At 51.7% G+C, this 14165-nt stretch overlaps 1 protein-coding gene across 1 annotated transcript in view; it reads left to right on the forward strand.

Moving 5' to 3' along the window:
* NAT10 (N-acetyltransferase 10) overlaps window positions 1–10997 on the forward strand; it is a 32286-nt gene extending 21289 nt beyond the window's left edge. Inside the window, exons 12-28 of the mRNA XM_049780081.1 lie at window positions 306–430; window positions 1384–1534; window positions 1819–1915; window positions 2901–3017; window positions 3948–4049; window positions 4145–4219; window positions 4623–4739; window positions 5372–5505; window positions 5792–5840; window positions 6476–6572; window positions 6647–6757; window positions 7355–7527; window positions 7980–8099; window positions 8281–8379; window positions 8726–8799; window positions 9595–9678; window positions 10345–10997. Coding sequence (XP_049636038.1) covers window positions 306–430; window positions 1384–1534; window positions 1819–1915; window positions 2901–3017; window positions 3948–4049; window positions 4145–4219; window positions 4623–4739; window positions 5372–5505; window positions 5792–5840; window positions 6476–6572; window positions 6647–6757; window positions 7355–7527; window positions 7980–8099; window positions 8281–8379; window positions 8726–8799; window positions 9595–9678; window positions 10345–10456 — 1837 coding nt within the window. The 3' untranslated portion in view covers window positions 10457–10997. The remainder of the gene's footprint in view (window positions 1–305; window positions 431–1383; window positions 1535–1818; window positions 1916–2900; window positions 3018–3947; window positions 4050–4144; window positions 4220–4622; window positions 4740–5371; window positions 5506–5791; window positions 5841–6475; window positions 6573–6646; window positions 6758–7354; window positions 7528–7979; window positions 8100–8280; window positions 8380–8725; window positions 8800–9594; window positions 9679–10344) is intronic.
* Window positions 10998–14165: the final 3168 nt, after the last annotated feature.

Raw genomic sequence — 14165 nt, forward strand, 5'->3', positions numbered from 1 at the left:
TTGCTACATGGTACCACTTGCAAGACAAGCACCCTGCCCACTGTACAATGGCTCTAAGCCCAAGAGGTTGAATTTCTTGCTCAGAGGTACGAAGTAAATTAGCCAAGACCAGACCTAGGCCAGATGGCCATGAGGTGCTCTGGTGTTCAGCCCTACCTTCTTTTGGGGGTTGGGGGAGATTGTGTGTGCTGGCAGGAAGTAGACGTCTGAGCAGTCTCACCTCAGGGACTAGGACTCATGTTTCAGTGGAATGAAGAGAGCTGTTGTCTGCTCCTATAGACCAGATTGTCTGCTTTTGCTCCTAGCTATGAGGGCACCGGTCGCTCTCTGTCCCTCAAGCTGATCCAGCAGCTTCGCCAACAGAGTGCCCAGAGCCAGATCAGCACCACTGCAGAGAACAAGACCACCACCACAGCTAGGCTGGCCTCAGGTACATCTATGGTTCTCACCGGCTCTTTCCCCACATCAGGCTGTAGGTGGGACCAAACTGTTCTCTCATCACATGGGAAGTTGAGTCCCTAGGAGGTGAAGTATCTTAATTCTGAGGACTAGAAAGTGGGTGACTGGAAAAATGAAAGGCTCTGGTGGCAGTTCCTAACTAGTCCAGGACCCAAGCACCTTGCCTTTAGTTGCAATGGTCCTCAAACTACGGCCCGCTAGGGGCCGGGCGGTGGCGCTGGAGGTAAGGTGCCTGCCTTGCCTGCGCTAGCCTAGGACGGACCGCGGTTCGATCCCCTGGCGTCCCATATGGTCCCCCAAGCCAGGAGCGACTTCTGAGCGCATAGCCAGGAGTAACCCCTGAGTGTCACCGGGTGTGGCCCAAAAACCAAAAAAAAAAAAAAATTAAATTAAATTAAAAAAAAATAAATAAAAACAAACTACGGCCCGCGGGCCACATATTGTATTTATTCCCATTTTGTTTCTTCACTTCTAAATAAGATATATGCAGTGTGCATAGAAATTTGTTCATAATTTTTGTTTTTACTATAATCTGACCCATCAACAGTCTGAAGGACAGTGAACTGGCCCCCTGTTTAAAAAGTTTGAGGACTCCTGCGAGTGGGTTCTTAGCATTCATGCATGCAGCAGAGTGGGGGTCCTGCTCTGTCACTCATTTACCAGGACTGGGGAGATGGCACAAAGGACTGGATTAGGTGGATGGTGTGTGGGAGGGCCCCCCTGGCAGGGCCCCCCACAAGGTCATTCCCAAGCACTTCCAGTAGCAACCCTGCATGCCAGTTTGGGACTGGCCTCCCCAAATACTGACTGGCTTGACCCCAGAACCCAACCCAAAAAACTTTTGAGTCAAGGGAAAGTGAAATGTTTCACTGTGGTGAGTGGTTGTTTCTCACTGTGTGTGTGTCCACGCTTTATGGGGAGCAGCGCGGACGCTGCATGAGGTCTCCCTGCAGGAGTCGATCCGATATGCCCCTGGGGACACCGTGGAGAAGTGGCTCAATGACCTGCTGTGCCTGGACTGCCTCAACATTACGCGGATTGTGTCGGGCTGCCCCTTGCCAGAAGCTTGTGAACTGTATCCTCATGCTTGGAGTTGCCCTGAGAAAGGGAGAAGGCAGTGGTGGAGTTTAGCCAAGGGCTGAAGGCCTGTAGTTCTCCAGCAGGCTGTGACTGTAGGGAGTGGGAAAAGCATAGCCATTATTTTCCCTTTTCCTTCTCTCCTTGATGTCTCCCCGAGGAGTGTCTGTCTTTGCTCAAGATCCAGGCAGACAGCTGCACATCCAGGTGACCCTGGCGGTCATGCATCTCCTCTGTGTTTCTTCTGGCTTATCTTGCTTGCTTGCTTAACTCCAGCACCAGCTACTATGTTAACAGAGACACCCTCTTTTGCTACCATAAGGCCTCCGAAGTTTTCCTACAGCGACTGATGGCCCTCTACGTGGCTTCTCATTACAAGGTAATGCATTGTATTGGGTATTAGTATTTCAGCGCTTGGCAGTTCCCTTTTACCTGACTTTTGGATCTTTTAGTATCCAGTCTTAGGTGACCATGTCACTGGACTTGACCACTCCACCATATCCTGGCATTGTGAGGCCCAGTGCTCTTGCTGGAGGACTTGCATTTCCATTGTTGCTCAGGCTAGTCTGGCTTCTAGTTTTGCAGACAAGTGTGATAGACCTGCCTATGGTGGGAGACAGTGGGAAGCTTGGTCTGTTTCAAAGGGACAATGGGCTGCTTCTGACTCAGCTGTCTGTTACACTTAGAGGACACAGACAGTACTTGTAAGCCCGAGATATTGTTAAACCTGAGCTCAGCCTCATGCCCCTCAGTTGTTGAAGCAGCAGAGTATTTGAGTGTATTTCAAATAATTCTTAAGAACTAAAGAGCATCTTGCAAAAGGACTACATTTATGGTTTTGGTGGCATTTTGTGAACACTTTTTGTTTGTTTGTTTTGGGGCTATACTCAGGCTCTCAGGACTCTGGTTTAGCATTCAGAGATCACTCCTGGCAGTCTTGGGGGACACAAAGGAGGGTGCCAGGGATCAGGCACATGTAATTATAGGGCTCTGTCTGCTTTACTATTGCTCTGCCTCATGGACACTCATTAATGGAAGGAGTTGACATTGGAAGTGGTGTCTGTCATTTTCTGAATGGCAGTCTCTGATCAGGGAAGTCTTGGCCCCCAGCAGAGAGGTTGGCTGAGTTAATGCACTCTGGTGACGGGCCATGAGCAGTTGAAACTCAGTCCCACTTATAAACCACTTATAGACTAATAAACCCTGATGGAGGTTTTGCTCACCAGGGTACTAGGAAAGCTCTTCCTGAGTTCAGCCCCCGCCTTGGCTATAGGGAAGGTGGCCCTGTGGTTTCATTCACATCAACTCTCAAGAAAGACAAGAAGGCTGAGGATAACCACTTGCCTGTGTTTGTGCCCCTACAGAACTCTCCCAATGATCTCCAGATGCTTTCTGACGCGCCTGCTCACCATCTTTTTTGCCTTCTGCCTCCTGTGCCCCCCACCCAGAATTCCCTTCCCGAGGTGCTGGCTGTGGTGCAGGTGAGGGCCAGAGATGTCCCCATGGCTGTGATGGGGAACTGCCCATGCATTAAGGGGTGGTGGCTCCAGTGCTTGGGAGAGAATGCTGCAAGTTTGTGGACTGGAAGCTAGTGGTCAATATCTCAAGGCAGGCACTTAGGAGCCTGGGAAGAAACAAACCTCCACAGCCCCCAGAAACCCATAACCCATATATGATGAAGTCAAGGACTGGTCCCCTTCCCCTGACTGAGAGGTCCTTCCAAAAGTGAGTTTCTTGGTCTAGTTGTTTTTTGTTTTGTTTTGTTTTTTTTTTTTAATCACAGTTTAACTTCCCTCTTTCTTTTTTTTTTTAATTTTGTTTTGTTTTTTGGGGGCCATACCCAGTGACACTCAGGGGTTACTCCTAGCTATGTGCTCAGAAATTGCTCCTGGCTTGGGGGGCCACATGGGAAGCTGGGGGATCGAACCTTGGTCCGTCCTAGGTCAGCCATGTGCAAACCCCTTATTGATGCGCCACCGCTCCGCCCTCACTTCCTTCTCTCTTACCTTTCTCAAGGTCTTTCATGACCTCGATATCCCAATGGATAGGGATCTGCTTGTCAGAGATTGATAATATGCCCAGTTTTGAAGGCTCCTCTGTAGTTCATTTTGTGCATGAGCCATGTCATGTGCCCCTGCCAGCCAGTTTGACTCGCACTGGCGGTGCCTCTCACGTAGCCTTCTTCATAGATGTGGCTCTGTTGTCCTTGTACATAGAGACCACCCTCTTAATGAGCTCGGAGGAGCTCAGGCTGCCCCCTGGGTCTAGTAAAGAACCTATTGGAAACGGGTGAATCATTTCGGTGAGGAGTCTGATTGGTCTGGGAACAGCTGGTTTTGTCAGATGTGAATATGACTTGGCCCACTGGGTAACCTGGAGCTGGCTTTTTCTTTGTCCTGTCTCCTCTTTAGGTGTGCCTCGAAGGGGAGATTTCTCGCCAGTCTATCCTGAACAGCCTGTCTCGAGGCAAGAAGGCATCAGGGGATCTGATTCCGTGGACAGTGTCAGAGCAGGTGGGGTTCTGTCTCTGGCATGTCTGCACAAGTCACATGGAAGGTGGTGAGGTTGTTTTTTCTTGCTCAGTCTCAGGCCTGTGTCTCCCCCACAGTTCCAAGATCCCGACTTCGGCGGCCTTTCCGGGGGAAGGGTGGTTCGCATTGCTGTTCACCCGGATTATCAAGGGGTAAGGTGTTCTGGGCATCCCTGGCCTCAGAGGTTCCTAGGGTGGGTCCCTTCAGTGACCAGGAAGCTGGCTGGCCTCTGTTCCTCTCTGCTGTGTCCAGCTCTTTCATCTTGTTGGGTACTTGGCATTGATATATGTGTGTACACATACCAATACATATCTGTACACACAGTGCAGCCAGCTGTCCTTACCCCCAGGCTTGGCTTTCTTCGTGGCTGTGCAGTGAGAGGGACAAGGCTTGCTCTTGGGGCTTGCTGTGCTCAGGGGAGTCTTTGTTTTGACCTTATCGAGAGAGTCCCCTGTTTGACCCAGTCCAAAGAAGGCATTAATCTGGTAGCATGGCAGTCGTCCAAGTAGCTTAGACAGCTGGAAATACATCCTATATCTGCTCTGCCCTTCACAGATGGGCTATGGCAGCCGAGCCCTTCAGCTCCTGCAGATGTACTATGAGGGCCGGTTCCCCTGTCTGGAGGAGAAGGTCCTTGAGACGTCACAGGAAATCCATACTGTCAGCCAAGAGGTGAGCTTCTTGGGGAAGGGGAGGTTCCTTCAAGGTGCTGGGGAGGGACCGCCATAGGTTTTTAGCATTGATGATCAGACCTACGTGGGGCTCTGGGCCCATAGCCAGATTTCCACTCCTATTCCCGGAAAGCTACAGCTTTCTCCTTCCCGACATGTGGCCTGAACTATGCCTGGAAGCATGTGCAAAAAGCCAGTTCTCCAGTTCCTAACATCAGGCTCTAAGACCCAGGGGTGCTGGTGGGTGTCTCAGTGGAAAAAGCCTTGCTTTGACATTTTCTGTAGGCACTAGACCTAGGGGAAGGGACCTCAGGAGGAGTGAGTGTTCCTAGGCACTCCACTCAAGAGGCAGCTGTACTCTGGCCCATGATGCTTTCCTGCTGCCTGCTAGGGAAGTGGCCTGAGTGTTGGACCTCGGTTTTTATGAATCTAAACCATGTGGCTGTTTGCCTACAGATGCCTGCTAAGCATGATAACCCTGTACCTGCTCTGGGCTGGGCTGACTGGGGACCTGCTGCTGGACTGGCACAGTGGCAGAGTTGCCTCTTGGGTCTGTCCGGTGTGCTATGTGGTAGGCGCTGGGATGTCACTGAGTCCTGCTGGGTGGGCTCTGCTCTCCCTGCATCCCCACAGGCCGTCAGCTTGCTGGAAGAAGTTGTCACACCTCGGAAGGACCTGCCTCCCTTGCTCCTTAAAATGAACGAGAGACCTGCAGAGCACTTAGACTACTTGGGCGTGTCCTATGGCATGACACCCAGGCTCCTCAAGTGAGGGTTTGCTCCTCTTTCTCCCCTGCATGTCCAGCGTTCTATGTGCAGACAGCCAGGCCTTCTGTGCTGCATCCACTCTTAGGCCCTTCTGTGTACTCAGTCCACTCTGTGTCCAAACTCCCTTCTCTTCTGTGCCCGTCTATGTTTTGTCCACTCTGTGCACTGCTTCCACCAGTCTGTCTGTTCTCTGTGTTGAATTTCCATGGCCCTTCTGCTTCTTCATTTTCTTCCCTTCTTCCTATCTCTGTCTGCCAAGTGACCCACTGTCTCTGTTCTGCTGCAGGTTCTGGAAACGAGCAGGGTTCGTCCCCGTGTATTTGAGACAGACTCCGGTGAGTGAAACTGAACTGAAACAGAGGGTCTGCCCCTGTTAGGCTCCGAGCAGGCAGGTTGTGTCACTGCAGACGCAGGTCCCTCACGAACAATTCTTGCTAGTTGCCTGAGTTGCCTGCTTGTTTGATCCCTGGTCCCTCAAGCTTGCTGAAATGATTCCTGAGCATAGACCCTAAGCCCTGAGTACAGCTAGGTATGTGCTTCCACCACCCAAAAACTAACAAACAAACAAACAAACAAAACCCATCATAAAAACCTGCAGTGTCAGGCCCTAAATAAGAGAAGCGTGGATTCCCATTCCCATTCTGATTGCTGGCGTGGTGCTCTTGTGTTTGGACTGTGGGCATGTGAGCTGGAGTGAGCCAGAGCTCTGGACCAGCTTGACAGACGCATGCTGCTTTTTCTTATCTGTGGGTTCATGGAAGGCAGAGACCATGCCTGGGGGTCCCTAGCAACTCAGCACTCAAGGAGTCTTCCTAAACTGTGGCACAAGAAATGGATCTGTGAGAGGAGAAGCAGGGGGCCCTTCCCCATCAGAACAGAAGGAAAGGCCTGGGTGGCCTTGGCCCTTCTGCCCTGCTCACGGCACGTTGAGAAACGGGCTGCTGAGTGCTGTTGCCTTTGTGTGTCCCAGAATGACCTGACTGGGGAGCACTCGTGCATCATGCTGAAGACCCTGAGCGAAGAGGATGCGGCCGACCAGGGCTCCTGGCTCAAGGCCTTTTGGAAAGGTAGATCGGCATGGAGGGGAGGCAGCAAGTTGGGTGGATGCACCTTCCAGAACGCTAAGACTTTGTACCCCCAGATTTCCGGAGGCGCTTCCTGGCTTTGCTGTCCTACCAGTTCAGCACCTTCTCTCCTTCCCTGGCTCTGAACATCATTCAGAACAGGAACATCAGGGCGCTGGCCCAGCCGGGTGAGCAGGGTGCCTGGATGCTGATGGGGGGGGAGGGGGGTTGGGTTGGGTGTGGAGAGGTGGGCACCGGAGGGCTGTGTCAGGCCCCGTCTCCCCACTGCCTCTTGCTTAGTAGGCTCTGCTCTGCCCAAGGGGCTGGCATGCTTAGCACCTTCATCATCCCAACCAGACTGGGACTGGGGAGGGTTGTGTCAGATCAGGTCACAGAGCTGGCTAAGAACGGGACTGATTGGAACCCTAAAGCCCCTCATTAGTGAACTGGTGGTTGAAATGCGCTGCCAACTGGCTCCACTTATGGGTGTTTGGGGCTAAGAATTCTCTATGACTGTTTGAAATGGGCTCATTGAAGCCAATGGTTATGGGCGTTCTCTGCTGCTTATCTGTTGAGCGAGCGTGAATTTCTCTCCAATCATCCCATGAGGTGAACCTACCTGTTGGGCAGGCAGTTGGGTCATGAGCAGTTCTTAGAGGGAAGCAGTGTCAGGTTTGCTCACCCGTGGCTCAGGGACCCTGGCCTTGGCCCGCTGTGTTTGGTGGTGGTGGGGCTCTGAGTGGTTCAGTGGCAGTCCTGACCCATGCCGCTCTCTGGCCATGCAGTGCTGCGCCGGGACGAGCTGGAGGCCCTCTTCCTCCCCTACGACCTAAAGAGGCTGGAGATGTACTCGAGGAACATGGTCGACTACCACCTCATCATGGACCTGGTCCCCTCCATCTCTCGCATGTACTTCCTCAACCAACTAGGGGACCTGGCCTTGTCCGCTGCCCAGTCAGTAGGTCACTTTCTGCTCATATACGGGGGTAGAAGGGGAGGACCAGGTTGAGGAGAGGTGGATGTAGGGGCCACTGACATTGCTGGGGGTTTGGCCAGAATGGATGGAATTGAACAAAACGTGACCTAGAGGCAGGTAGTGGCCTCTCTCCATTTCACAGAGGAGGTTGCTGGGTTCCAAGTCAGATGTATGACAGCTGTGTAGTCTTGAGCTTCACTGTGACAACCCCCCCCCCCCCCCACCCCCCCACCCCCACCCCCCCCGTAATGCCGGGGCCTCCTAGTCAAGGTCCAGAAGCACCCAGAGTAGCCAGGGACTGGAGACTTAAGGAAGAGGGAACGTCTGCAACAGGATGAGAGAAAAGAGTCCAGAATCAACAGTGCTTCTGACCGAGCCAGACTTGCTCCAAGGCCCCTTGCATGGGGTTACTCTAGTGGCTTTCTACCCTCCAGGCTCTTCTTTTGGGACTTGGCTTGCAACATAAATCAGTGGACCAGCTAGAAAAAGAGATCGAGCTGCCCTCAGGCCAGCTGATGGGACTTTTCAACCGGATCATCCGCAAAGTCGTGAAGGTAAAACTCAGCCATGGGCTGGAATGAGTGAACGAGCTTGGAGGTGGGTAGATGGTAACGTGTGGTACATGTGGATGACACACACAGACACGGTATTCGCTGATCCCTTTTCAGGGAATGTTTGTGTCTGAAAACCACATACATGCTGCTAATCTCACTTCTGTCTTTTGCTGTTTTGTAGCTGTTTAATGAGGTACAAGAAAAGGCTATTGAGGCACAGATGGCGGCAGTGAAGGACGTGGTCATGGAGCCCACCATAAAGAACCTGAGTGACGACCTGGTAACCACACCCTGTGCTCCCTGTGCTCTGTGAATACCCTCTGCCTCCTGCACACAGCCATGCACTTTGGCTTCTCCAGCCAGTACTCCTACAAATCTTGTGCCCCCCTCTTCCCCCCCCCCCCATGCTACATACCACTAAGATCAGGCAGCTTCGATTCTGAATGTTTCATTTACCCCTTTTGCTTGTGACGACAGACACTGTGTTCATCTTTTTGAGTCAATTGCTTCTAGATGTAGTGGTGGCTCAGGAAAAGGAGGTGTCTCCTATGGGATGATGATAATCCTTTTCCTCACTGTTTCTGGTGGTCTGTCCCTTGCTTAACTTTGCCCTCCTCCACCCCTAGGATGAAGCAGCCAAGGAATTCCAGGAGAAACACAAGCTAGAAGTGGGAAAGCTGAAGGCTCTGGACCTCTCTGAGTAAGGCCACCACTATTCTCTGGGGCACACAGGCTTCACCTTTTTCCACCATGGTCCCCTTTGATCTTGCTCCCTCCTATGGCCCCCAGTCCTACTGATTAGTCCCTCAGTCTTGTATCGTGGCCCCTTTAGATTATCCCCGGGGTCCACTCCAGAGAGATGGAGGGAACACTGGCTGAGAAATGCTGTTTTAGACTGTCATTAAAAGCACCAACAGCTAAAAAGTCATTGCGTACTTTGTGTTTTGGTGGTGGGGGGCCATACCTGGAGGTACTCAGGGGTTACTTCTGGGAGAGTTCAAGGGTCCACACCTGTGGTGCTGGGAATCAACTAGGTTCAGCCATATACCCAGCAGGCTCTTTGTACTATTTCTCTAGCCCATCACTGCATAATCTTGGAGGATTTGGGTTTCTCAAATGAGCCTGCCACTCTGACTTTCCAGTGGTATTCCCAGAGGCTCTGGCTGTGTCTCCTGATGTTTCTTTGTGCAGTTCATCATAGAATGTGGCCAGTAATATTGGTCCTGGCTATTTTCTCTTGATGGAATCTTTGCCTGCAATCTTGGGTAATTTTTTTTTTTTTCAGTTTTTGGTTTTTGGGTCACACCCAGCACTGCTCAGGGTTTACTCCTGGCTCTATACTCAGAAATCACTCCTGGCAGGCTCAGGGGACCATATGGGATGCCGGGATTCGAACCACCAACCTTCTGCATGCAAGGCAAACGCCTTTCCTCCATGCTATCTCTCTGGCCCCTTGGATAATTCTTGTGCACCACCCATGTGTCTTTGTTTTTAGGTATGTAATTCGTGGGGACGACGAAGAGTGGAATGAAGTTTTAAACAAAGCTGGGCAGAATGCTTCCATCGTCAGTCTCAAAAGGTGAGGGACTGAGTAGTATGCACGAGACAGGGCAGAGATCTGTCCTCATTGAGGAAAGGGGGGAGTAGATGACAAGTGATCAAGTGAGTGAGAGAGTGGGTAAGCACATGTGTGCAAGAGAATATGAATGGGAGTAAGTACATGTGAGAGAGGGAGAGACAAAGAGTAAGTAATCACGTGAGAAAGAAGAGAGGAAGAAAGAGTGAGTGAGCACATGTGTTCCTCTGAGAGGAACTGCACTCCTAGACTTTACTTCTGCTCCCACCAGTGGGGCCACCCCCACAGGGCTCTGCTCTGCATTCCTCAGTCCCCCTGAGATGTATGAGAATCAGTCCTGAGAGCACAGCTCAGGGCTACCTTGGACCAAGCACTCCACAACCTGGAGCTACTCTGTGGCCATCACTGCTTTGAAGATGGAATAAACAAGACTGCAAGGGTTTCAGTATAGAGCGGGTAAGAAGCAGAGCCAGGGGCCGGAGAGAGTACAGCAGGGTCCCTGCTTCCTTCGCAAGGCCCGCCCTCCAGAAGAGCAGCAGCTGACGGCTGTTCTTGTCAGGGTTCAGATGTTGGGGATGCCTGTCAGACAGCAAAGCAAGGCCTAAAAGCAAGGTACCTTCTCAGAGGGAAGCTGCAGAGCTCTGCTTATTTTCTTTTTTTCTCTTTCAGTGATAAGAAAAGGAAGTCGGAAGCCAAAACTGAACCCAAAGAGAACAAAAAGCTGAAGAAAAACAGAGACGCAAGGAACAAAAAAGATCTGAAACAGAAGCGGAAGAAATAGTGGCACTTGGGCCTTGGCAGCTGGCTTTTTAAGGAGCTCGTGACCTGCAACTTCTGGCTGAGCTGGGCAGAGGCCTGGACTGTTCAAACCAGCACTGGCATCGTCAGACTCAGCAGACATGGCCTGCAGGCCAACGCTTGGCTTCAGTCTGTTTCGGAATCGAGAGCTGGGCTGACTGCTGGCCCTGCTGAGGGTCTGTCTCCTCCTCCAGCCCAGAGACTTGGAGTGTCTTTCACACACCAGCTCTTGTTTCTTCTCAGGTCTTCACTCCCCGACTTTCGGGCAATTCTCATGTTCCTGTCCATGCATGATGCCTGGAGGTGGCACCCACCGCTGTGCCCAATCCACTCCTGCCTCCTTGAGGTTTTGCTGCTCATGGACACAGAAAACCTGTATCAGGAACTAGGCAGGAGCTGATGGGACTCGCCCAGGCATATCAGCTCATCCAAATTTGGAACCAAATGATGGGAAAGACCAATCTGTTGGCTCGGATAAAGAGGGCTAGAGACTATTTTTAATAAATAACCTCCTAGAAAGTCAAGCTACCTGTGGGGTGCTCATTGCTTCCCTCACACCTTGGAGGTGTAAGTGGTTCCTTGCCCAGTCTCTTCTGGAGTGGGGGAGCTTGGTATCAAGGACATCTTGGAGCAGCCAGTATGGCCTGGATGGTGCAGCATTAGCATGATGGTGCAAATATTAAGTGAGCTCACCCTGGGGCTCTGAGAGCCTTTGAGAAGCTTTGCAATGGTCCTCAAACTACAGCCACATATTGTATTCCCATTTTGTTTCTTCACTTCTAAATAAGATATATGCAGTGTGCATAGAAATTTGTTCATAATTTTTGTTTTTACTATAATCTGGCCCTCCAACAGTCTGAAGGACAGTGAACTGGCCCCCTGTTTAAAAAGTTTGAGGACCCCTGCTAGTGGCTCTGCCTGCCCTTTTCCTCCAGGCTCCTGTTAGGTCACTGGGAACTGAATGATCTGGTGTTTGCACACCGTCTTGAGCTTGTGCTCATTTTTTGGACAGACTCCATCCTGTGTGCCTTACAGATCCTCTGCTGCTGTCTGCTACAGTCACTTTCCCCATCCCCCCATTTTTTTAAATTTTTATTTTGTTTTTGGGTCACACCCAATGTCGCTCAGGGATTACTCCTAACTCTGCGCTCAGACCATATGGGATGCCGGAAATTGAACCAGGGTCTGTTCTGTGTTTGAGGCGTGCAAGGCAAACACCCTACCACTGTGCTATCTCTCCGGCCCCTCCCCATCCCCCCAAACAAGAGGACAGCCTCACGTCCCTGTCTTATTTCTGTGTGCCTCTCCTGCGATGGAGGAGTAGGGGGCCTCTGACTCCCTGGCCGCGTCACAGCATCTGCTCTTATTTCTTTGTGGTTTGGAGAACTCTCACGGCGACCTGATGGCTGATCTTCCCTGGTTCTTTGTAGGCTTTTAAAAGGTTTGGTGGGGGCCAGAGAGATTCGCAGTGGTAGGACGTTTGCCTCAGACGCTGAAGAATAGTGGTTCGAATCCCGACGTCCCATGTGGTCCCCTGAGCCTGCCAGGAGCGACTTCTGAGCGTAGAGCCAGGAGTAACCCCTAAGTGCTGCCGGGTGTGACCCAAAAGCCAAAAGCCAAAAAAAAAAAAAAAAAAAAAAGGTTTGGTGGTCTCTTTGGTCCAGTCAGAACCTCTTGTCTGCCCTCAACTGTAGTCTCACAAGGATGGGGGAAAGGGAAACTTCTAGCTCAGGGAAGATCTTGAGACACTGCTGAAGGTGGAAGAGAGCTTGACCATCAGCTGGCTTCAGGCCTGGCATGCAGGAGGCTCAGGATTGATCCCCAGAGTTTCATGGAGTCCCTGAGAATTAAGGGTGCCCCCCAGTACAGAGCCAAGAGTAGTCTTTGAATATTGCCTGGACTGGGTCCCAAAGCACACAATAATAGTTCGCTGAAAGGATGATAGTTTCTAGTTTTCTCAGGTGAATCCTTTTGAATTTCCTTAAAGTTGCTGCCCTCTCAAAAAAACAAAAAACAATTCTTCCAAGCAGTCGAAAGTGGATGGTATTTGCTATTGTCCAGCACAGACTGTGGGTATGGAATAACCTGGCCAAGCTCTTGCTCTACTTCATTTGGTGCTGCCCTGACTCTTGCTGTGACCCCTTACCCTCTGCTGGTCCCATATTATGTGGGGTGGGGGGGGGGCATTTTGAGTGAGGGCATGTTTCTTGGGGTGGCTCATGCTTCTGGTTTTCTGGGCAGAACTGTCCATCATGGATGTGCCTCGGTTCTCCCAACCAAAAAGAACCTGGCCCCCCTGGACCCCACCATCTGGCCCCTAGACAGTGATGTCTGCACAGCTCAGCTGTGTCACCTCATTGGTAAGAAGCATTCAGACAGGCTGAAAGAATGGAACAAAGAAGGTTCCCAAGTCTCCAGCTCTCGGAGCCGGAGGGGGTTGATGCTGGCCAGCTAGGGGCTTCCACTGCTCATCTGGCCCAGCAGTCCCTGTGGATGCCAGTGGCCAGCAGACGGATGGATACAAAGGGAGGCAGCTGGGGGAGGGGACGGGGCATGTGACTGGTCGCCTCCTGACTCAGCTGAGGAGGGGCCAGGGGTGGGGATGGGCAGCCGGGTCCTTGTGCCTGAACTGGTATTGCTCACACGAGAATGGACCAGGCTTTGCGTGTGTGTTACTAGTGGAGGGGACCATGTAACTCTGTGTTTCTGTGCATGCGTGCATACATGCTTGCCCTACTTGCTGTACTATCTGACTGGATTTTATTCCTGAAGTATCTCAGCATGAGCTGGGGAGATAGAAACGACTGGAGTGGATTCTATGCATGGGGGTGTATGCACAGTTTCTATCCCAGCACCACATGACCCCTTGAGCTCCTCTGGGTGAATCCAAACAACCAAACTAAAAAAGTGATTGAGTATGTCCCTGTACTACACAAGCCCAGGAGCAACCATCCTTCTGCCTTTCCCCTGCCCACAGCGGCCCAGCTGAGGACAAGATATCTTCAGTGCTGGAGCACATGTGAGGCTGGGTCATTGGCACCAAGAAAACCTATGAATTGAATCTTGAGCCATTTTGGGAATAGATCTTGTTTTAGGTCTGGTTGGCTGGCTAGATTTGCCCTGTCCAAGTCCTGCTGGCTGGATGGGTGGGCTTAGAAGGGTAGAGGTACTGGGGGAGGGGGGGGTGTGCGCTACCTTTCTGGGGCCTGGAAGATGGTGCCTGGGGTGCATGTCCCATTTGAGGCCTGCAGAGGGCGCCTTGGCTCCATGCAGGGCCCCAGGCTGATCTGTTGGTCCTGGGCTCCACCCAGCACCCTGGACCCTGGGGCTTTGGCCCTGAGAAGTTTTTCAGTCTGCTCAAGAACTGGGTCGAGTCAGCTGGTCTGGAGGATCAGGGACTGGGAACTAAGGGAAGCTCCTAGGGGCCAGTCACCTCCTCAGAGGGGCACAGTGGCCAGCCGGGGTTTCTGCCTGCCCTTGTCTCAGGTCAGATCCTGGAAAAGGCTAGTGAGGGAAGCCAAAGGCCCTCAGGATAGCTTTGGTAGGTGGTAAGTCCCAGGGCCTGGATATCTGCTCTCCTCAAACCTCAGTGGACTCTTTGTCTGCTCTGAACTCTGAACCACCCTGGGAGCCTGGGTGAGGCCAACACTGATTGTTAACAAGTGTTTATTGTTAATAAAATCATACATTTA

The sequence above is a fragment of the Suncus etruscus genome, chromosome 9 (genome assembly GCF_024139225.1).
Source record: "Suncus etruscus isolate mSunEtr1 chromosome 9, mSunEtr1.pri.cur, whole genome shotgun sequence".
Taxonomy (NCBI): Eukaryota; Metazoa; Chordata; class Mammalia; order Eulipotyphla; family Soricidae; genus Suncus; species Suncus etruscus.